At 42.5% G+C, this 23,182-nt stretch overlaps 1 protein-coding gene across 4 annotated transcripts in view; it reads right to left on the bottom strand.

The window, feature by feature from the left end:
* Positions 1-12: 12 nt before the first annotated feature.
* Positions 13-23,182, bottom strand: part of tiam2a (TIAM Rac1 associated GEF 2a) — an 84,695-nt gene continuing 61,525 nt past the window's right edge. For 3 of the 4 annotated variants that reach the window (XM_026299603.1, XM_026299593.1, XM_026299612.1), the window contains exons 16-27: positions 11,417-11,650; positions 10,607-10,675; positions 9,597-9,722; positions 8,968-9,076; positions 6,907-7,086; positions 6,559-6,677; positions 4,935-5,043; positions 4,470-4,528; positions 4,263-4,365; positions 3,966-4,059; positions 2,443-2,597; positions 13-2,078 (exon numbers count right to left, since the gene is read on the bottom strand). In XM_026299603.1, the coding sequence (XP_026155388.1) occupies positions 1,381-2,078; positions 2,443-2,597; positions 3,966-4,059; positions 4,263-4,365; positions 4,470-4,528; positions 4,935-5,043; positions 6,559-6,677; positions 6,907-7,086; positions 8,968-9,076; positions 9,597-9,722; positions 10,607-10,675; positions 11,417-11,650 (2,055 nt within the window). In that variant the 3' untranslated portion in view covers positions 13-1,380. The remainder of the gene's footprint in view (positions 2,079-2,442; positions 2,598-3,965; positions 4,060-4,262; positions 4,366-4,469; positions 4,529-4,934; positions 5,044-6,558; positions 6,678-6,906; positions 7,087-8,967; positions 9,077-9,596; positions 9,723-10,606; positions 10,676-11,416; positions 11,651-23,182) is intronic. The other variant, XM_026299616.1, reaches the window with a different exon arrangement.

Genomic DNA, 23,182 nt, shown 5'->3' on the forward strand with positions numbered 1-23,182 from the left:
CCAGACTTCATCCACAGATAAAAATTTTATTTATAAAACAATTCCATAAGAATGGGACATTCACATTCATTGGTATGCTAGCATTAAAGGCATGATAAAGCTGAGCTAAGAAAGTACAGAATGTAGTAGTGGTTTGCCTTTTTATAGGACCTCAGTATGTACTTTATACTATGGCAAACAATGTTTTACAAAAATACCAGCATTTCTATCAAATTCCTGCCTTGTTTTTTTTTTAATCTATACAGTGTCAAGTCTGTATAAGAGAATACTTAAATGTTTTCAGATAGATAAGCCTAAATACACAACAAACATAAAAAGAAACATTGGGGTTTAAATATTATTGCTGTTTAAACTGTTCAGTTCAGCAGCCAGGTCCCAAAAACGTATACATTCCACTGTATACACTGGAAATTACAATCTTCAGTGAAAGACAGCCAAAATCCAGCAGGCTACATTGCAAAATGCAGTGAATAAACTTTGAACTATATTGCATCGTTTACTTAAGAGTAGACCAGATCTTTAACCAACTGTTCAAGCCTTCACCCGCAAAGGTACTTAGCTAAGCTACACATAATCAAACCTATTAATAAATAAAAACAGCATTAATAACATTAAAAACCTATAGAGATAAAAAAAAATAAAAAAAATAGGCAAACAGTGTATTTTAGTGCACAAAATACAGCAAAAAGGCTTAGTTGCAAAAGTCAAGAGTACTTTCTGTTCATTTAAACCAATGTCATCTCTTCTCAGAAAGTCTGACCTGACCACCACATGTCTTTGGGTGGATCTTGTGATAGCTTTTACTCAGTGCCTCATTTTAGTCAAATATGCATTTTCCCATGGATAACTATGCACTGTGAACTTCTCCCCCTCTTTCAACTTGTAGGATGGACAGAATGACCTGACAAACCAAGGACATTCTCCCCTTGCTTCACGGAGAAGGTCAAAAACCAAATAAAAACTGTCAGTCAGCCTGAGCTGTGGGAGAAACGTGGCTGGAAGACGTCATTCTGAGAACTTGAGGCGAGGAGGCACAGGCTGGAGTGCTGAAGAGAGAGAGCGGGCACACATCACTGCTTGGCAGATTCATAGCAGTCATTATCATTGGAACAGAAATCACCTCTCTTCACCTCTTAGGGGAGGACCTGGGTCTCTCAGCCAATGGGCTTCCATCAGAGTACATCATTTACACCTAACCTTTAGCAGACAGGTGTGGCCTACTAAATCAGTGTCAGAGTTGAGGCAGTGCTTCACAGCCACCCTGGTACAGGTGACAGTAAACCTCCAGGGTTTCCCCTACTGTGACGTATGGGTTTTGGTCCTTTGGTCCTCTGACCTTCATGACCACTACCCTGTGGCTCAAGTCATCTATCCCACCACCTAGGTGGAAGTAGCATTTCCAGAAGTGGCACAGCTCTCAGCTGGGTCATAGAAACAATCCTCATTGACAACTGAAGTCAAACTTTGAACACTAAACTCTCTCTCCAGCAGCATGTTGAGGTCTGCTACCCCTGATGATGATGCTGCTGCTGCTGCTGCATCTGTCTGGCTGTCCAGTGACCTGCTGTGTTCCTTCATGCGCAGCAGTACACCCTGGTTCCTTTTGAAACTACTGGGCTTCTTCCTAATAGCACTGGAGTGTCCTTGCATCAGTTTGGGATGGATCTCTGGAGTGTCCCCAACTCTCTCGGGCTGGACACAGGGTGCCAGTGCACATTTTGAGACACTGTCCTCTGAGAGTTTAAGTTGGAGGAACTGAGCCTCAACAGCACTCGTTGGGGAATTACTGTCTCCACTGTTCCTCCGTGCTCCCCCCTCACTAAAGCCATCATCATCGTCATCACTTAAAATATCAGACTCTTTGACAGAGGTGGAGCGGGGACGTGAATTACATGCAGGTTTCTGAGACCAGTTCTGTTGGTCAGGGAGGATGTGCGAGTCAGGCGAGGTGCATGGTAGAGGACCCTGAGACAAACTGTAGGTTCCACTGCTCAGGCTTGTCTCATCTGTATCTGGCCCCAGCTTAAGATGCCCACCTCCATGTGGCTGTTTACCCAACCAAGAGGCCCTGGAGGAACCTGGGAAGGAAGATAGAGGCAAAGTTTAGAAATTCCAGGCTTATCTGAGCAGAACACTTGCATCATATGCCCCTCTAGCATTGTAATGACTTAAAAAGAAAGATATGATCATCTGTAAAGTAAACGCATACTTTGTGTTACACAGTTGTTTTTTTTTTTTGTTTTTATTAAGTCTGATGACCTTAGAGACTAAATACCAGTCATCAAAAATTATTTTACCCTATGTGGACAGGAATCTTTCCAGGCAGCAGTGCCTGGTACTCAAAACAAATGTCAAATATTTCAAAGACTTAATTAGACAAAATGTCTACCCTATTAAACATACAAAAATATTATTTTCAACAGGAATGCTTCTGAAGCTCACCTAGCCTGGCAGTGGAGGGCAAGATGCTGTGCAGGGGAGCCAGGCGTTCTTTACAAGTCCTCTCCAGGGTGCCCTCGCTCTTCATGTTCCTCCTCACGTTCTCCCTGAGAATGGAGCGGATCACCTTGATGATGCTGACTTTGCTGTCAGGCACGCTGAGGAGGACACAGCAGAGGTACCATAGTAACATGAGCACAGGGCATGTTAAACTTGATCTCAAAAGCTAAATATAGGTTAAGAGGATTGGTGAGAGAGATCCATTGTGTCCCCAGTGTAATGGGTGATTTAATTCATTAGGAGTGATCCCAATTTCACAGTGTGTAATGAGAATTTTCGGTTTGGCTTCACTCTGAACACTGTCCACATGTAGACAACCTGTATTGTTAAAATGCTAAAACAATTTCAGCAAACACATCATCTATGGCAAACTCCCTAAGGAACCAATGAATAAAAGAAGCCGAATGGTACGGTCCAAATTGCCCATTGTCCAAATTGCCCATTGTCAACAACTAACAGCACTTCTAAATAGAAAGCAGAGATCAATAGGACCATTTGGTCCACCATGACTCGTTCCTAATTTAATGTTGCTGTTGGAGGTTGGATAATTAATGTAAGTGGAATGTTAGATGGTCTGACCCCCACAGAGCCCTGATCTGAGCAGTGTGGAGTCAGTCTGGGATCCTATGAAGAGACAGAAACACTGGGACAGCCTGAGTCTACAGAAGAACTGCAGCAGCTTTTCCAAGGTGCTGCAAAGTACCAGGAGAAACTGTTTGCAGGTCAAACCAGAGAGAACAGCTGCTGGTTTAAGGACAAAGGGGAGAGCTGCAAATACTGATTAGATTTAGGTTTGGTTCCCTTTTCTGCACTTTGCAAGTTAGTTGTAAATTATGTAATTTTTATTGAAGGCATCCCCTGCCTATTTTTAGTGTCAAAAACCTTTGCACAGTACTGTACTAGGTTGGAAATGTGAAACATTTAGGCAAGAGTACTTTGTCAATGTACTGTCTCACCTGTAACTGCAGATTTAGCAGAGATTATATAAATTATACCATGTCAAAGTAGTAGACACAAAAGTGATATACAGCACTCTGTTTTTTTTAACATTTACATTTAGCCAATAAAGAACCAGCTGGTCATGGTCATTACCTGTTAATTACATATATCCTAGTGAAACACTTATCTTGGATGACTGAATCCATCTTTTCTAATCCACGACTCCGGTGGGAGTGAAAGAACCAAAATAAACACAAACTCAGCCAAAATTACACAATCTAGCATTACTCATTTGATTTTAGATCTGTTCAGTAATGTGTGAAGAACAGAGCACAGATCTGAGGCTACTGGAGATAAAATACTTCACTTCAGCATGTAATGTCAATGTAGCTCAAGAATTAAGTTGTAATAAACCACAATTATATAAAAAAAATACCCAAATTCTGTTGTGTGTAATTGTTACAAAATGACTGACTGTGAATGAATCCAATAATAATGATAATCATCCTGAAAGTTTAATTTCTGACCTGCTACACAGCTGGAAGACTGTCTCTGGTCTCCCCTCCACTTCAGACCTGGAGTGAATTAGCTCCCAAATACAGCTGCTTTCTGTGCCTGTACCAGGGAGAGCAAGGAAATGAAGCAGAGGATTTTAATCACATAGTCCAAATACGGTTTATGGCTTCCAAATGAGATGGAGAGGGAGGAAGGTGAACACAAAGGCCAGAAGAGATTTGGGTGTGTGTGGGGAAGTATGAAGGGGGAGGAAAGAACAAAAAGATTTGGTGGATGTAGTTTAGGAGTGATTTAATGTGGCGTCTTACCTGTGGTGTTTCCCAGTCTGACCTGTAACGCCGAGAGAGGGATGAGCCAACGGAACTTAAAGGGGTCTGAATCTCCATGAGAAAGTGCTGAACGAGGGTTGGCCTGCTCATCACAAAGAGGTGGGAAAAAGAGAAAAATGCCATTTCACACCATAGTCACTATATTGGTGCGTGAAAGAAAATGAGCACAACAGACACTATACATACCATCTTCTTCTTCAGCTTGTTGTTTTCCCTGTAGACCAATATCACTGCTTTCTTGAATACTGGTGAGAGAGAGCACATCAGCAGCTTAGTTTGACTGCAAATGCCTCTTGGGGAAAGCAGACTGAAGGAGTGCAACCCATGAAAGATGTCAGTCTGAAGCTGTAAAGCATGTATCAGGGCTACAGTTACAGATACTGAAATTCTCTGAGATTGTTTGAGTCTGGCAATTCTGCATGGCTCTGCAAACTTTAATTGGTTTGTACTGTTTATATTAAACTTTTTACTGCCAATATCCATGAGCGACATAAAATAATTAAAAATACCTTCTATTTGGTCCTCTGTGTTGAGAGATAACGGTATGTGGAGTTAGACAGGATTTGCCAGTAAAGAAACTGGTTGCAAAACCCTTTGGATTCTGGCCAGATAGAAAGTAAAATGTGCATTTGTGGCAGTGTGGCGACTTACCAAACACGGTCATTTCAGGGTCTTTTCTCATGCGACCCAACGATGGATGCGGGTTGAGCCAGACCACAGAGGAATGCATGAGAAACTCTCCCATCGAGATCTCTGTGACCTGAGAGAGAGAGACAGGAGATGTCTTAAAATGAAAGTCAAGGCAGAAGAATAACAAGCCAGACTATTGGCTTTTCACTGCTGTGTGAGATGCATACTAAGTATCCACGGGTACATCCCAATTCCCCTATTTCACTCCTCGCTCGACCCAGAAGTCATTTCAGTCCTCTATTGTGAAAGATGTCCCAGAGCTCCCATTTCCCCTCTGGGGAGCAAGGATGGACCTCTGAGAAACCATCAACCAGGATACACAAGACCATCCCTCACACTAGTCTTCTACTGGACTGACACAACCCATTTACCCAAAGTTTGTTAGTGATCCAACGCTTTAGCTGATCGAACTGATATAATAATCCCTCACAGCATCGCTGCAGTTGACAAATAGCAGATTAACAGATTTTGTTTTCAGATTCGCCATCGTCTTAAAAATAGGGCTACTAGGTCTGACTGAAAAGAACCATGAAGAACCAACTTTCTTCATTCGTTAGAAAGATTTTTCCTTTTGCTCTGTATATAGCTATGGAGAGGAGGAGAGTCTGATGTCTGTCAGTAATAAAATATTATCTGTCAGTTCCATATATATAGTTTGATCTATTTATATTTCCACTGTCTTAGACATTTGTGCTTATAATCTCTACATGTAACTCTAAAGCATTATAGTAACCTGGATTGTTGAATAGTGAGTTGACATACAGAATATCTAATGTAGATATTAGATGGGGGGGGGGGGGGGGGGGTGTAAAAGTGCACTTGCCATTATTGCCATTTGTGTTTATAGCCTCTTAGCAGTAAAGAACATTTACATGCTGTGGTTTGACTGATCTTAACAGTATAAATACCAAATGCAAATCTAATAAATGTGCAAATGTTTGTCAAACAGTGCACAAAGCTGACAGCCGATCCAGCTGAGCTGTCGTCATCAGAAACATGCAATGCTTCAGACGACTGTTTCTTTAAAAACCTATTCTCTTTCACTCCTTGAATCTTTCCTCTAGTCTCAGTGGGAGTCGCAAAGAAAAGATGCACATTATGGACGTATCGAATATATTTAAAGGACTGAGATGTGCCCAGTGTCTGTAAATGAAGTTCCAGTCTGTTGTTTGCAAACAGGGCAAAAGAATTTTCTCTAGTCTTTATCTAAAAGCTGCTTAAATACGATGAAAACATACAGTACCCTAGACAACATTATTTAGCATTCACTTTGAATATTTATACTGCAGTGGTTTTCCAACTAAATATTCCATCAATTTGTAAATGTATTCACTCCCCAGAGGCAATGCACAGAAGACGGCGTAAACAACATAAGAAGCTGAACTAAAGCTCCACTCTGATTTGCTGTTTGAAGGACTTTAAACTGATTTTGATATGTATTTAGTATTTAATTTTATTTTCTACGTGAAGCCCTAGCAGGTGGTGTCCTATGAAGCTCAATGTGATATATCAATGTACGACTGTCGCCAAGAAATTTATTATGCTTAGTGATAGTGGTTAATTAGATTCTAAAATGTGTATCTACCTCCTTATCGTGGCCAATCTGCTCAGCAACTAGCTGATCAAACACGGAGCCGTAATCCTCGTAGATCTTTTGCATCTCATTGATGTGGCTGGCAACCTTCTCCATGGCTTTCAGAGCCTCTGCAGAGACACGAACAGACCAGTGTTAATAAAAGGGCTCAGTTCTTGTCTATAGACGTTTGCATTACAGTAGCAGATTTTCTTTGCTCATTGTGTGTGGATTGTTTATGGCAAAACAATAAGATAACGTGACTCTGACATGACAAGTGTCAGTACGCACACGCACAGATATGAATGTATATTTCTGGCACATCTTTGTATGTAAATGCATATGACGTTCAGTCCCTACCAGTGAGGTGGTAGTGCTCCTCGCTGTCAGCATCGGTGAGAGAGACCAGCTCCCGGAGAAGCAGGGGGTACTTGAGCACCCTCTGCACAGGTTTAATCAGGTAGGACTCCAGAGTGGATGAGTGCTGCTTGGTAGGATTCCTCGCATCCAGAAATTCCTTGAAGGCTTGGTCCGTTTTAGCTGAAATAAAATACATAATGAGTCAACATAGATCTGTTATCTTTTTGGTGTGACAGACATGTGAAGCTATATTGTAAGCCAAACTTTGGCTTTCCACTGGAAATGATTAGCCCTGTGTAGGCCTGTGCAGAGTCATGGTGCAATAACATGTCTCCAGCAGGGGGTAGTCTAGGCTTCTCCTCAGCCCACCGTGACCGCTGGACACATCTGTTAATGAATCAATTTTATCGCCTCTGAGCACCATAATAAATTGATAGCAATGTGTTTTCAAATGCCGTAAGTAAAGCATTATATATCTAGCAAATACTTAAAAGCTGTTTCATTTGCAATTTGGTTAAAACAATCAAGCTGGGACTACTGGGTGTACACCAATAGCATAGTGTGAAATAGCAAGTATAATACAGAATAAGCCTTCTGTAAAGGTGATGACACTTTCCCTGAATAATTTGCTTCCACGACGTTTACTGAGGGGGGCCATTAAAGTATTAATTATAGCACTCCCAGCCACAGACAGGCTGCCGCATCGACACCTCCAAGAGTAATTGGCAGGCAATTAACAAGTCGACAAATAAACAGAGAAACTAAGGCAACCCAGGGCCCTTGGCATGATCGGAAGGGGAGGGGGGGGTGATGAAGATGGCAGAGACGGGCTTATAATTACTCAAAGGGTTGACAAACACCCACAGATTCTCCTCAGTGTCCTTGGATCAGCTGATTGCCACCAGGCTGCACTGGGTGCTCTGCATCATGCTGAGCCAGCTCTAGACTCAGTGTGAAGAGTGCAACTATTACCTCGTTATCCTTGGCTGTTCTTATCTGAACTGTGCAATTATTACGCTACATGTAGTTCTAATGGCACAAACTAACATTTAAAGCTTTGGGTAAGGAATAGAGTCTATAAACCCTGAGAATGCTGGTGTTTCCTTTCACTCAAACATTTGAAGCTCCATGTTGGCTCTGCCCAGGGACACAACCACTTAGGAATAAATATAATGTTTACACCTAAACGGGCAAATTAATAAAAAAAAAATTACAACAATAAATAAACCAGTGGTATTTGGATTTTTGATAGTGGGGTTACCTTTCTGTTGACATTTAGATTAGAAATGCTCATCTGGAAAAGTAGCAAGAGGGGATTGCACCAAACAAATCGTATTATACTCTCTGGATTACACGATATATCGCTAAACTTAATTTTTAAGATCTTTCAAATTCTTTATTACTGCACAAAACAATTTCATGTACCAATGTTGCTTTGATAACCTCATTTAAGACGATTTTAATTCTCTCTGGCTTATTGTGACCCATCAGAGACTTTTTCTTGTCTTATCCTATTAAATATTATCCTGCTGCTTTCTTTGAGGGACATACAACGCAATTCTGGTAATAGGGCACATTTAGGCAGCACACGGGGGGAATTTGCCCTCCCTGTGTCGGCAAAGAAGCCAGTCTTCTTACATTCATCTCTGAACTTGGCAGCTTTCCTAAACAGTGCCAGAAAAATCCAGCACATTAGCAGGTATAAATCCACTTTAAAATTTCTGCTCTGTCACATGCTGGGGGTGACGCAAGGAAGTATTAGGGCTCTCAGGTTGTCTTGGCCTCATGTTAGCTGTTAGTGGACAAGGTTATCCAAACTCTGTGTGGTGATAGCTTTGTTTGAGACATTTACTTTCATACATAATTGATTTGTTTCCCAAAAGAGAACACCAAAGCTTCAACGGCAAGTGCCCCATGTGTCTCTGATGCAACATGGGTGCAAGGAGGCTGAATTTAGCAGAGCTGTGGCAAACTCTGGGTCGTTAGGTTTATTATAAGCCAATTCTCAATCTTGCAGCAGGAGTGTGTTTGGACCATGTTGTATGTAGGTGTGTGTAATACCTCTCTCCAGGACCTTCTGGACCTTGATGTGGTTAGCACAGAAGCCGCTGTAGAGCTTGAAGTGGTCAGCGTAGTAGAGGAACGAACCCCCGAGAGAAAACAGCAGTTTCTGTAAAGAGTATGTGAACATGTGAGTGAAAAAAAAAAAAAAAAAAAAAAGAGTGAATGACTGCTGCACATAAAGGAAGAGAGAGAGTGATGCTGCACAAAACCAAAAAGAGGATGAAAAAGTGTGAACAGTGAAGTCATGACCGGCCTGTTCCTCCCTCCCTCCCTCCTGGGAGACCACTCAACACCCACCTCAAAGACACCTTTGTCCTCTACCTCTCACCTAACATCTTGATTGCACTCGCTTTCAGCACCTCACAATCCAACCAGTGAGTTGTAGCCCCGATCAATAGACCCCACACCTCGTCATGTCAAGTCTGTAAATCAGCCTGTGATGTCACACCATGTCAATTATTTATAAAACTCAAGATCTCACAGATCATTCCTTTCTTGGGAACAGTGGCGAAAATCACCCGGTTTGAGAATAATGTTCTCTATACTCACAGAGACTACACTGAGTCTTTAGACATTTAATCAATAATGTGATAGGTTACTTGTGCGTGTGTGTGTGTATACCTCACCTTGAACTGGGAGGGGGTCTCCAGGGTGCTGAAGTCAGGTGACAAGGCGATTCTTTCCTCCAGAGTCTGCAGGAACACCCTCTGGAAGTCCAGCATCTCTGGCAGACTGCCAAACAGGCTCTCCATCTGAGGAGAAAAATGGGGTGGGCGGGGAGGTGATGGATAAGAATGTATGACAGCAGGACAGCAAAGAGTGGAGGAGATGGCAGAGTGTGTAGGAATATGAGGCTAAAAGAAAAAAATAGACCTAAGATAGCTTGTAATTCATAACAGTCAGTCAGACAGGCACCCCAGGGTGTTATAAAACCTCCACTCTGATGGCTCCATCTCTGACAAAGGCACTTAGGGACAAGCTATGGGGCTGCTAGAAATCCAACGCACACGTGTATGAACTTCAAGTGTCTAACATACATAGACACGCTCAGCACTTCCCTTCATTAAAAGCCATTTGGGGACTTCTATGCCCTTGTCCATTCTGTGCCCGTCTTTCCCATAACGGCCTTTTAATTTGCCCCAGTGCTCAGTGGCCTATCACCTATCCTGTCTAGGGAGACATGCCCTGTGTCTGAGGTCATACCTGGCCTAGCACTACACACAGGGCTAGAACCGGCAATGCCAAGGTCATCGGCGTGCTGCAGCTGCACTATATGCTGTAACAGAAACAGCATGAGATTTTAATTTAAGTGTGTTTGAAATCTAAAATCAGTGGACAACTATAAAGTGGTGTCTAAAACTGAGGTGACTCCTTAAAGGCTGGGTTTACTCTTAAGATAGCCTTTATTGTTGTGTGTCTGACATGCTAGAAGGTCAGTGCAGGGGAATGCTAATTCGTCCCCCAGCCTGTCATGATGGAAATGAGGAAGATATGGCCTAGCTGAGTTCATCGACATTGCCTCTGGGTAATCAACACTTAATGATTTCGACATCTTATGTAGCCTCTACACCCGTGACTGGACTTCTCACACACTCACACACACACACACACACACACACACACACAAACCACCTACCTCGTCCAATGTGAGGAAGGTTTCATTCTGCAGCGGTTTCAGGTAGATCTCAAACAAGTAGGCCAGGTCCTAGAAAAAAGTAATAGAATCCAGATGACAGTTAGTGACTAGGAATCAAACAGCAACATTACACCTTAACCCGTCTGTCCTTTGGAATCTTTTTCATCATCAGCTCCCTATATAACTATCTACTGTCTCCCTCCCACAGTCCCTCGCCTCATTCCCCCATCTTCTCCCCTCTACCTCATCTCCACCCTCCAACCCCCTCTTTTATTGTGGCAGTAGCTTGTCTTGGCATCAGTGGGGATTATTCTCATTAGGTTGATTTATGAGCTTTTTTCTCCTCCTCCTCCTCTCCTCCCTTATCCCCTGCACGATACAGGGCAAACAGGCCTGCATCAAGGCACACTGGGAAGACAATCTCATCTCCCTCCATTACAAATCAACAGCGGGCTGACTAACGGGTAAAGAGACTTAATGAAAGATGAGGAGATGTGTAAGATGATCAGTGTTGGAGAGACAAGAAGATCATGAATGTGGCCATTTAATGTGTGTCAGGGAGGAAAAGGTCATGTTGGACAACACCTCTGGACAAAACCAGGCCAGCTGTTTCTCACAAATTCTAGTCTTTCTACTAAGCTATTCTAACAACTACTGCTATATTTTTTTGGTTTGTGCTTGTTAAAATAATTTCATACCTAAGGAGTAAAATAAAGGCTCTGGGGAACATCTAAATCTTTCTAAGTCTTTACAAAGCAAATATTCATGCTGGCTTCAAAGAATATGACAGCACTCAAAGCTTTGTCTCACCTTCACATAGGATTTCTCTGTGTCCACCAGCTCCTGGATGACCTTGCGTAACCTGTCCGTCGCACTCATGTGCTTAGGGCAAGGTCTGAGTAGGGTGGCCTCTCCCGTGGGACCTGTGCCCAACTCCCCTCCATGCTTCAGCTGAGGTTCCTTAGTGTCCTCCATCATACCTCCAGCACCTGATCCTGTCCCTTCCTGAAAGGTCTGGTAGAGAGCGCACACTGTGTCCACGCTCTGTGGGGGGCGACAGAGAGAATGGCAACATATTGAGGTTAGCCAGCTTAGGGATTATAACAGCCTGCTGGATAAAATGAGGATCACATTTGTTATTATTAACGGCACTGAATGCACACACTCTCAAACATATTTTAGTTTTGGATCCATTCCCAAATTTAACCATTCAACACTAACGTTTTCAGCTACAAACCGTATAATACAATGAGGTATGTAATTCTAAACTATGCATGGCCAGTCATTCCCCTGGGTATACTGTGGGTGTTATGAGGTCTAATTATGGAGTCTCCTAATTGGCTTTACATCAAACACTTCACAGTGGATGTAAAAGACAAACTGGATATCCCAACAGATAGCATTAGAGCACATTACAGTCGTCTTCTGCAGCCATAATGGACAGTTATGCAGCTTTGTGTCACATCGATTCCAGAAAATTTGACATGCCAGGAAATCCCAAGTGGTATTTGTAATAGTTTGTATTAAAGTGTGTGGAGGAGGCAGTTTAGTAGCATTCGTTTTCTAAATTTAGCCAGTAATACGCGTGGTAATTTCCACCATCCTGTTTTATTATGTCTTTGATAGGTGGAACCCTGTGATGAACTCAAGTCTCACAGCATTTACAGAATTGTTCAACAGTAACAGATATAACATAACTTTATACAGGACTGTATTGCCTGGGGTAGGGAAACATCAGCACTAGGTACCACACTGAGACGTCTTGCCTGTGGCAGGTAAAATTTTGTAGATTGTGAGCAACTGTGGCAAAAAAAATGAACGATTATCAGCCTCTCTGTTCTATTCCCTGGGACATAAAAACAGAAGCACTGAGGAAAAATCTATTGCTTCTCTGTACATTACACCCCAGCTGCCGCTCTTTGGTAGGGTTTTTTTTTTTTTTTTTAAATACTACAGCAAATGTATATACACTTAATCTAAATCCAACATAATTTCTTACCTGGCAAGCCACTCAGCACAACGCTCTCATAACGCTCAATTGCACCGAGCTTTTCTGAGCTGCAGTGGGTAGGCCATCAATTATGATGCGATTTCAGTGCTAAAAATAGCCTCACAATGACCAGTCCTCCTCATTCTAAGTGAACGCCCTGATGTGGCATTATAATCTGTGGCCAGTCAAATCAACAAACGCTTACAAGTGCCAGTAATAGCAGGTTCCATTCCTCCGCACAGCAACACAGCACAATGGGACGGCCACAGCGTCAGGCAGAACAGCTGCTCAGCTCTCTATACACCTTCCTGTGTGTCTGTGTGCTAATTTTGAAAATATCACATGAGCAAGCGTTCACGTGCAGCTGACTACTAGAAACTCTACAGCAACACACGTGGATCTAAGCACACTAACGCTGCTGGCATCGATGTGCACATATGCTTAGATCCCAAACACTTTGTGAAAGTTTGTGTGACTCAGTCTTATTCTGGTGTGAGCCACCACCCATAACCCCATCATCCACTCCCACCGAGACCACAGACAATCAAGGCTTCCATTAATAAGCTTGCTGCTCATCAGCTAGCTCATTATAGCTCGGTCACTCCAGAGACAGCCCTCCAGAGGTATAATACACAGTGTGTGAGAGGGGCAAACTGAAAGAGAGACCGAAGAAAGAGAAAGAGACAAGAGGGGGAAATTCTTCTCCAGCCCTTTATTTACAGTGATTAACAAATTTATTAGAACACCACCCAATGTAAGGTTTGTGCCACGGCTGCCCCAGAGTAACAGCAGTGGTGATCACCAATTTTTTTTATGTTCCTATAATGGATAATCCAAGCTCTTTAATCACAGTAGTATTTCTAATATTAAAGTTTAATTATTTTTATTATCAATGAATTTTGGAATTTACTGTATTAATGTATTTTACTGTTAAAAAAAAAAAAAAAAAAAATTGTAACACACGTTATTTTTTCCAGATGCCCAGTTACAATTATTTACTTGCATTCCTTAATGGAAAAATAAGTTTTAATGGGTATAAGTTAAAGTCCAATGTACTGGCCCATATTTGAGTATGAAACTGTGAATTCAATTTAAAATTCCTCATTCCTGTTGAAAATGGTGAAGATAATAAATAATAAAATTTTGTGTTTTCCCTTGTTTATGACTGGTGGTCTAATAAATTTGTTGAGCACTGTATATCTGGACTGAGCCTCTGTCTGATCAGCATCTAAGTTAATGGAGAATTTTGCAACATTTGTTTTGACTGTATTCATGGAAACAGCGTTTGCATATGTTCAAGCATTTAATTCATCATAATATCATACATGTCACGACAGCCACTGATACACATTAAAGATAAATGATTTTCTGGCAGTAAATCTGCTTCGCACACCCCCAGTAAGCCTACACGCTTTGGGAAAGCTCCACATAGCGCCAGGCGGGCAGACAGGGGGAGACTGCCTGAAGGAAACACCGAGGTTGAGGGATATCAGAGCGACGTATTCATCACATAACCCACTGGTAGCTGCAGACAGGGGACAGCGGCCTTGTGGAGACAGATAACAGTCATATCTGCCGTTTATTTCAGCCACAGGCACCCAGATGAAAAGGGGAGTCCTGCCTGGGTTTTCATAAGATGTGTGGGTGTCTGGTAGTGCATACTGCTGCTCAGGTGCTGAGTTTATTCTCATCACACCCACACACTGGAAGGATATAGGCTCCTGTTTACATAGCACACACATGAATGAAATGATGGAGGAACCATAGAGCTGGGGAAAGGTGCGTAGATATAAGCTCAGGAATGCATGCACATGGAAGCTCCTCTCCCACAGCTGCCTGCCTAAGATTCTCACTTCACAAGAAGAGGTGGGCAGAGAGAAAGAGAGAAGGGAAGCAGAGCTTTGGGGCGTGCAGGTGGCTCTACACACCGTCATGACTCAGGAATTGCGACTGCCTCACAAAAAACCCATCATCACAGCATGACAACTAGTGCAAATAACCAATTAAGAGCTGAGGATGGAGGAGCTGCAGAAGCAGGAGAAAAGCCTGGAAATGCCAAGAAAGACAAGTGGATCCAGGAGCGCTGCTGTAAATTCCCATTCAGGTTTCCTCGCTGACAGCTGTCAGCTCTACCTCTTCTCATCACTCATATCCTTTAGTCAATTTAGAAAGTAAGACTGTCATATTGTTGAGTCATATTGGCTCTGTCTCTTTCTGACAGCATCTAACAGCATTTCCTTTTATTTTCAAGTCCACCTGCTGCTGGCTCCCCTAGGTCAAAGTGATTCATTTCATAATATTATCAAGTAGAAATTCAATTTTAGCTTCATTCCAAGCCGAACAAAGAAATTCCCATAACATACATTCGGCTAAACATAAGTCCATTCATCAATCTGAAATAAAACTACAGTCCAGAAAACATATACACTATCAGTAGCAATTCTACTTAAACACTGGAGTACTGATGACTTTCTGTTATCTCTCTTAATAAGGCCCCTTCAAAAGCTGCATCAGACATTATAGCATAAATAGCTTTAGTGTCCAAATATTCACTTGATCCCCCAGTCTCCTGCTCACCATGAAGAGCAGCCTGTAGAGCAGCCTCCACGCTGCTGTGGCATGCCGCCGGGTCCTTCGGGCCAGCGAGCAGCCCTTCCTACACAGCCTGACTCCCCTGGACATTGGCATGGAGGCTTCAGAGATGATGTGTGGTTACACAAGCTAAACAAAACGCTGCCACAGAACTGAGAATTCAGCTGCACCGTGTTGGAGATCTTTGCACTCTGTCTCCTCACCCCCTCCTCCTCCCACCATGCTCTCTCTGCAGCTCCCTGCCTCTCCGTTAGGCCTGAGTCAAAAGCCTTGGTCTTGAGTACACCTCTACCTCCAGGGCAGAGCGGGCTTTGATGGGGTCTGAGCCTCTGATCTCGTGTCCTTGCTGTTCTGTTAGCAGAGGCAGAGAAAAAGTGCCTGCTGCCGGCTTGTTTTGCATATCAATCAGTAGTGGACTGCCTGGTTATTTGGCTTGTGCGAGCAGAGAGGGAATTCTTCACTTTCTTTTTGCATCAGTGCTGCTTTTTCCACATCTCTACCTCCACACCCCAGCCATCCATGCTACTACTTCCTTTTCATTTGCATCCAGATACCCACATCCTCTGTCCTCTTCCTCTGGCTCTTCCCCTCTCTCTCAGTCAGCTCCACATGACCTCTCTGGTGTGGTTTCCAGAGAGGTGTATGGAGAGGCCTGGGCCTGTATCAGTGTCCAGTCTCTCAATACCAGCAGTACAATGTAGACTGTTCTGGTGTTTTGCCTCAACACACAGAAGAATGGCTGAATGGGAGGCTCTGAGCTGGTGGGGCCATCAGGGCAGGAATGTTTGGTTTCATATGAGAATAAAACAAGAAGAAAACTGAACAGAGTGCCTTCATATGGACTAGACAAACCAGAAAAAACTACTGAACACATTTTGCACCCATCCTGGTTTTATTATACTACTATGTAAGAATGTATTTCTCATGAGCGCAGCAAATTAATGGAAGAGATTAGGATTTTGGGCACAAAGAGCTTGACTCAGGTATTTTGTTATCCCTTCCCCTGCTCCTCTACTTCCTTTCTTGAATTTAGAAGATGTCAGGAGACATGACTGCACTCAAACGGTGAAGCAAGAGCTATCTTACTTTTCACGTTGTCTGAAAAACATCTTGATGTCTCATGAAGGCATGATTCAGAACGTGTGTTAAGACAGGAAACGTCTTAAAGCGCAGCTGCCAAACTCTGAAAAATGTCACACCATGTAATTACCATAAAGGAACTGCATCTTCAACAATCATCTCTATCCTTTTAAGATCATTTAAAGTTTTTTTCAGTTCCTTCTTTTAGTTAACACCATATATCTCTTTTTAAAATGCACCGTTAAACCAAGTTGCACATGTCCAAAGTGACAGAAGTGGTTACGTAATGCATGAACCAAAAAGGTTCAAACACCACCATGCATGTGTCAACTGTCCTCACCACTTGCTGTACAATCTGACACTGTTCAAGTCAACATGAGCATCACTTAAAGGGTTTAGGTTTTGTTTTTTTTTTGGGCACGCACACAAACAACAATTGTGTACTTCATTAAGCATGATACTAAATAACAGTATGTCTCATTTAAGTCATAGTTTAATACTTATCTTTCTCCCCCGAAATGCAAACGCTCAGCTCAGTCAGACTGGGGTCTTGCAACACTAAACACTTGTCTTCGTTTCCCTTTTACCGCTCTGGTGGAGTCTTTATATACAGAGCTCTGCTTTGCAAATGAAATGCTGCCCAATCAAATAGAATCCTTGCGCTTTAACCTGTGAGACCCCCTCTTAGCAGAAATACACACGTGTGGGTATGGAGAAGATAAAGAAGAGGGGATGAAATACATGCTGGTCCCTGGGGCTGGATTCATCCATCCCTCACAGGAAACAGCCTTGTCATGAGACTTTGAGAAAAAGTGCGAGGGAAAGAAGGCAGAGGAGGTCCAGAGGCCTGGTAGGCAGGCCAGTGATTCATTTGCCACGTTAGTGGGCTATAGTGCCGCAATGCCATCTTCTTTTCAAAGCTCAATAAAAGAAGACATGCGCTCATAAATCAAACAGAGCAGATGGGAGGAGAGACAAAAATGAGAGGGAGGGCTGGTCTCGTCGCGCTCCACTCAAGCCCATTTACCCCTTCTATTATTCATCCTAAACAAATATTATTCTGCCAAGTCTCAGAGGACTTTGGTAGAGAAGTGTGTTTTAATAATGAAGCCAGCTTCAGATTAAAGCATCCATTCTGCCTAGTCCCCTAGGCTATTCAGATCTACTCCACTGCATAACTGCTGGTACAAAGGCTAAGTGATGCTCATACTATACACTATTCTTACACCACCAAGATGCCCGAGAACTAGATGAAAGGCCAAAATGAATAGTAGTTAATAACTAATGCCAACCCCTGTGCTCTGTCAGTCTGGGAGGTTCAGAAGAAAAGGACACAACCTGCACTAGCCACACCACACAACCACCAAAGACACCATGAATAACAGATAACAGAACTAAGCACACACCGTAACAATCTGAGCCTGAGCAAACATGACCTTCTGACCCGCTCTCATCTGTCGAGGCTACACATCTGACAAAAGCACCATTGAATTAAAGATCACCAGGACAGGGCTGAGTGTGGAAGGTTTGCAGAGTCAAAATAATAGAAAACAAGAGTACAGCCAGACAGAGGCTTCTGTGAATGACACTCTCTAAATGCTAATGTTAATTAAAATTCTACAGTACATTAGCCCTTGATGAAAACTCAGTGGATCATCAAAGAGATTAGGCTTCATCCTTTGGGCACCACGGGTATATCTCAACTAAACAGGTGGCAGTCCATGCCCTGGTTTTCCATATATTTCAGTCTGGACCACAGTGGACTTTCATCCGACAGACATTGCCATGCCTACAGCCACACTATTAGCCTGGCTGAAAGTGCAGCAAAAGAGTCCAGCATACTGTAAACACGTGTTAGAATGAATACCACAGTGCTAATAAAATGCTAATTCATTCGCTGAACATCAAACTAGTCCAAGCTGCATTCATGGAGATATTTTTAACAAATACACACAGAAGCTTGTGGGAGTAGTGTGATTGTTTGCAGCTCTGTTGTGGTGATTCATAGTATCAGCTATCTCACTTCTTATAGTTACCGGCTGTTTGTCCCCTTTGGTGTCTCTGTGACAGGATATGCAGGCAGCCATGTCCTGAGCCAGGCAGGCCAGCTTGTCTTTGAGGAGTCGTCCCAAACTGAGCAGTGCAGAGCCCAGGAACAAGTCCTTCTCTTCGGCCTCCGAGCAGGGCGGCCAGAACCAGCACAAGGCCAAGAGGGAACACAGGGCCTGGGCCGGTGACTGTTCCCGCATGAAGAGCTCAATTAAAGTTTTGAGGTAGAGGCACGACCGAGGAGCTTCATCATTCTCTGTTGTGGCTACAATTGGTACGGCCACTGCCATGACAGCTCCAGGGACACCATTTATAGTCATCCTGTCCAGACCTGGATCATAATGGATCAGGTTCTCTGTTGGTTCCTCTCTGTTGTTCCTTCCTCTTAAAATTGTATCTCCAGCTCTGCTTTTCCAACTTGTTTACAGAGGAGTGGAATGACAAGAGCAGGCTAGCATTAACTGCACTGACAACAGTAAGCCCAGATTATTAGCTTGCTCACGGCCAGATGGCAGCTGATGGGCTTAGTCATAACACACACATACACACACACTCCCCAAAATACCCCCACGACTCCCATCCCACAGACACCCCAGTCGGGTAAGAGACTCTCTAACGTTTAGGGAGGGGATGGCTGTAGCTCCCAGTAAGATGGATTGTGTTTGAAGATGATACAGCCCAACATCCGTAGGCATCTAGCGTATCTTTTTGAAGTCTGCGGCCCATGATAAGAGAGGAGAATCGAAACCGAATAATTCAACTTTCTCTTAGTCACACATTTTAAAAAGGTGCTAAAACACCTCTCAAACTCCTCTCGTCCACTGAGACAAGTAGAAAAGAAAGATCGAGAGCATTAAAAAAAGAAAAGAGGCTATGAGAACAGCACATACATTACAAACTACAAACGTATATGTCTTCTTCAGAGTCAGAGAAGCCTAATAACATCATCGCCTGAAACAAGACGGACTCCTCCAGTCATGGCTCTTTTCATAAGACCATTGAAATGCTCTTATTGAACTGTCTGGTCTGGACAAAAGCAAAGCAGCTTATTAATAAGACTCCCTGCTGTGTAACCTTTGGTTTAATACAAGACATGACCAAGTACATTAGTGTGTCAAGAATATTACAGCATTTACCATATAATGGAATCCGACATTAAATGACATGGCATCAATCCTCGACTAAGTCGGTACTTAGTAACATCTCTTCAGCAGATGTCAGAGCTTGCAAGCACTTTTTGTGAAAAGTAGAGTCTTTCTATTCTTCATTTAGAATCAATTCAAAGTCAGATATTTTTAGACAGTCTTGCACACACACAGCATGTTTAAGGTCTGATATGAGTTTCAAGGATATTTAAGTAGCTTCAGCTATTGTTTAATGAAATAGTTCAGTGTGGAGTGAAGGATGCCTTGGATCATTGTCCTGCTGTAGAAGCCAATATCTTTTCATTTTAAGTTCTTTGACTGACTGCATCTAGAATATGCTGATGTTTACTGAAATCCATTTTTTCCCCGTTTCCACCTCCATGCCTAACAACTTTGCAAGTACTCATAAAACGCAGCTGCACCTTTCTCCAGACCTTTGGTGATTGTGGCCACAGAACACAATGTGCAAAATGAACCTGGCCAATCCAGATTTTGCTTTGTTAACGAAGCTGAGTGGTTTACAAGACGATGTCACAATTCCTGTTTATTATTTTCTAGTTTTAAAATGCCTGACATAATAAGTAGCAGTGCATTAACATTTAAAGGAAGCAAATCTATGCACTGCAGGAGTTGTATTTTCTTCTCTTCACTTAAAAAACAAAATAAAATAAAATAAAATCAACAAAAACTCAATTTGCCTACAGCATGCCCAAACATCAGTCATAAAAAAAAGTGCCTTGATTTGTCAAAACAGTAAAAAACAAACAAAAAAAACTGGAAATACATGTTCTCAACTGAGCTCCACATGAAATATTCTGAGGAGATACATCAAATTACAACTGAAACAATTATTTTTATTTTTCTTAAATGATCTAAAGCATTTGATATTTTCAGCTTTATATGAAAGCAATGGATAAATAGATTTCATGCTCCTAGTGGTACAGGCCTTCAGTACATCCTGTTATGTTCATCTGTGAATACAGTGGACTGGTGCCATGTAGAGAAGCCAGATCATTTCCCATGTCCTTCCATCTGTCTACTGCGATCGCCTGGTTTGGTGTCGATGTGTTAGTTCTCCTGAATGCGTGAGAATGTGTTGATGACCTGCCAGACAACAAATCCACATCAAGCCTCTCCTCAAGCCTTTCGGTTCCTAAAGTAACGGAGATTAGCCGAGACATGGACAAAAAGGACGCTGCAAATCTGACTTGTAACTGCGCATCCATACGACTGTGCTGCCTGACTGAGCGATGCTGGCATGTCTTGTTGAGAATTATCTGGGACCAAATCAGATAATTTCTGCAATCAAGTGGTCAAGATCCTAATGGTCATATGGTCCTAGAGAGGCAAATCATTAATTAACTGGCATAGGAATCAGTCAGGTAAGCACCTCACCTCAAACACACAAACAAATCTCTCGTGCATAATAAGCACAAATTGGAATGCAACAGACCAATTAATCAAAGGTAGTCAGTCTAGTGTGGCGGCCGATTACAAGGGGAGACAAGAGGCTTGAAATTAGTCATTTGCACCCATCCATCCATTTCTATTGACTTTCAGGATGCTGTGTGAGTGCACGTGTGCACCTATATGCTGATACATGACTGATTTTCTACCCGGTGACTCAATTTCTTTCTCTCCACCCCAGAGAACAAACACACGGCTGTGCAGTGATTAAATTCTGCTCTTCGTGACAGCAAAAATCTGATTTACCAGCACCAATATCTCGCTGTTTTTTTTTTTTTTTTTTTTTTTTTTTTAAATTGTCTTCACAGTGGCTGCCTCTCCCTGATGGAAGGAGACAGCTTTTTCGCCTTTTTTTTTTTTTGCCTCAAATGTGTGTGGATGTACCGACATAAACGCACACATTTGTAAAGCCCCCCCCCACACACACACACACACACCTATCTTCCATTCATTCTTCAGTAAAAGACAAACAACAGGGAGCTGAGCAGCAGCAGCAGCGGCAGCAGCGGCAGCAGCAGCAGCGGCAGCAGCAGCAGTGGTGCAGTGCAGATCCCAGCACAGTGGGACTGATTCTTGTCGCCGGGCAAATAAAAAGAGAGGTGAATAAAGCCAGAATAGAGAGATGAGAAGAGGGCAAGTTGTCCCCTCTAATCCACTTCCTGGGTGACATTAGGTCAAACACTACACGGCTTCATCTGACGCAGGTAAACAGAATGAAGCTATGGCAGCCACAGCAATTAGCAATGCTTTCTGGATATTTGGCCTAGATCAATGAATCACTACTGAAATAAGCGCAGCACCACTGCCTATCCCCCTCTTTTGATTTAGCCCATATTACATAAGAAGCAGGTTGGAAAAACTGTGCCAAACACGCACTCACATTGTTGTTAACAGCACAGGGATTTAAAGGAAAAGAAACATAGCTGATGATGATGCAAGATGAGGTGAACATGCATGCACACACACATATCCGCTCTCAGGCTTCCTGCTATGTCTACATCATTAACACATGGCTTTTTGTGATGACCACACACACTCATTACTGCTCTCAATAAACACCAGCTTACAGACTGTCCCATATTACATTACCACAGCGCTGAGGCGTAATTCCCAACGGGAAAGGCTCACACTTAGTTTAATGACTTCAATGAAGCCGGTTTACATATCAAAAAACCTAACCGGATATTCATCAACCAAGGAGACAGAAATAGGCATGCAATCTGCCATAAATAATGAGGTACAATCATTTGGCATATGGATAAAGGAGGAACTCCTCTAAACTGCTTTAAAACAGAAGAGCTGGATTAGGTGCCAAATACATAGACATAAAAAAAACAAAAAAAAAAAAACAGACAGCACTCCTAAGTCAAAAACAGCACAGGACTATGTCATCAGTACCCAAAAAGATGTCTGCCTGTCTAGAATAAACAGATGTAGCACTTGCTGTTGTGAAAGGGAGGGAATCAAGACCCGGTCCTCGTTTAGAACCGGTTCCAAATTTTCAGATCCATCAGAATCAGCCAGTGCCAGTGTAATAAACAATAGTCTACCATACGACAGTATCTGTCTTGTGCAGAATTGTATCATAAAATCCATGGTAAAGCTAATAAACAATCAAACTTAAAAAATACACACTATATAAGTACTGCAAGTTCAGTTGGATTGATATAAATGATATGTCGTGTTTTAACTGTGTTTACCTCAAGTATTTCTCATTTTAACACAGAAAACTGATCAGGAATCGATAAAGACTCCAACCGAGCAGCAGAATCAATACTCGTATCAATATCAAAAAAACCTTATCAATTCCCATCCCTAATGCATATGTGTATGAGTGAAGGTGAGGATCATAGAAGCACATTAAATAACTGTTCCTCCACAGAGATTTGGGCTTATCCCATGAATGCATGTCTTTTTCATGTATATGTGTGTGTGTTTGTGTTTGTGTGTGTGTGTGTGTGTGTGTGTTTTAGGCAGTGCGACATTACCCAACCTCTTCTCTGTCTGCATGACAGTAATAAGCTGTGTTTATACCAGTGGCTATGTTGAAGTATCCTAATTATGGTAATACTAAGGATTGGTGCCAGTCTGGTTTTTTGACAGCCTTGCAGCTGCCACTGAGCGTGGGCACAAACATTCAAGCATGCATGACACAAACCGGGAGGAGAGAGGAGGACTGTATGTGGATGTCTACAAGACAAGGGAAATACTTGCTTTTCAGCACATGTACCACACACACACACAGACACAAAC

Source organism: Mastacembelus armatus, chromosome 22 (assembly GCF_900324485.2).
Source record: "Mastacembelus armatus chromosome 22, fMasArm1.2, whole genome shotgun sequence".
Taxonomy (NCBI): Eukaryota; Metazoa; Chordata; class Actinopteri; order Synbranchiformes; family Mastacembelidae; genus Mastacembelus; species Mastacembelus armatus.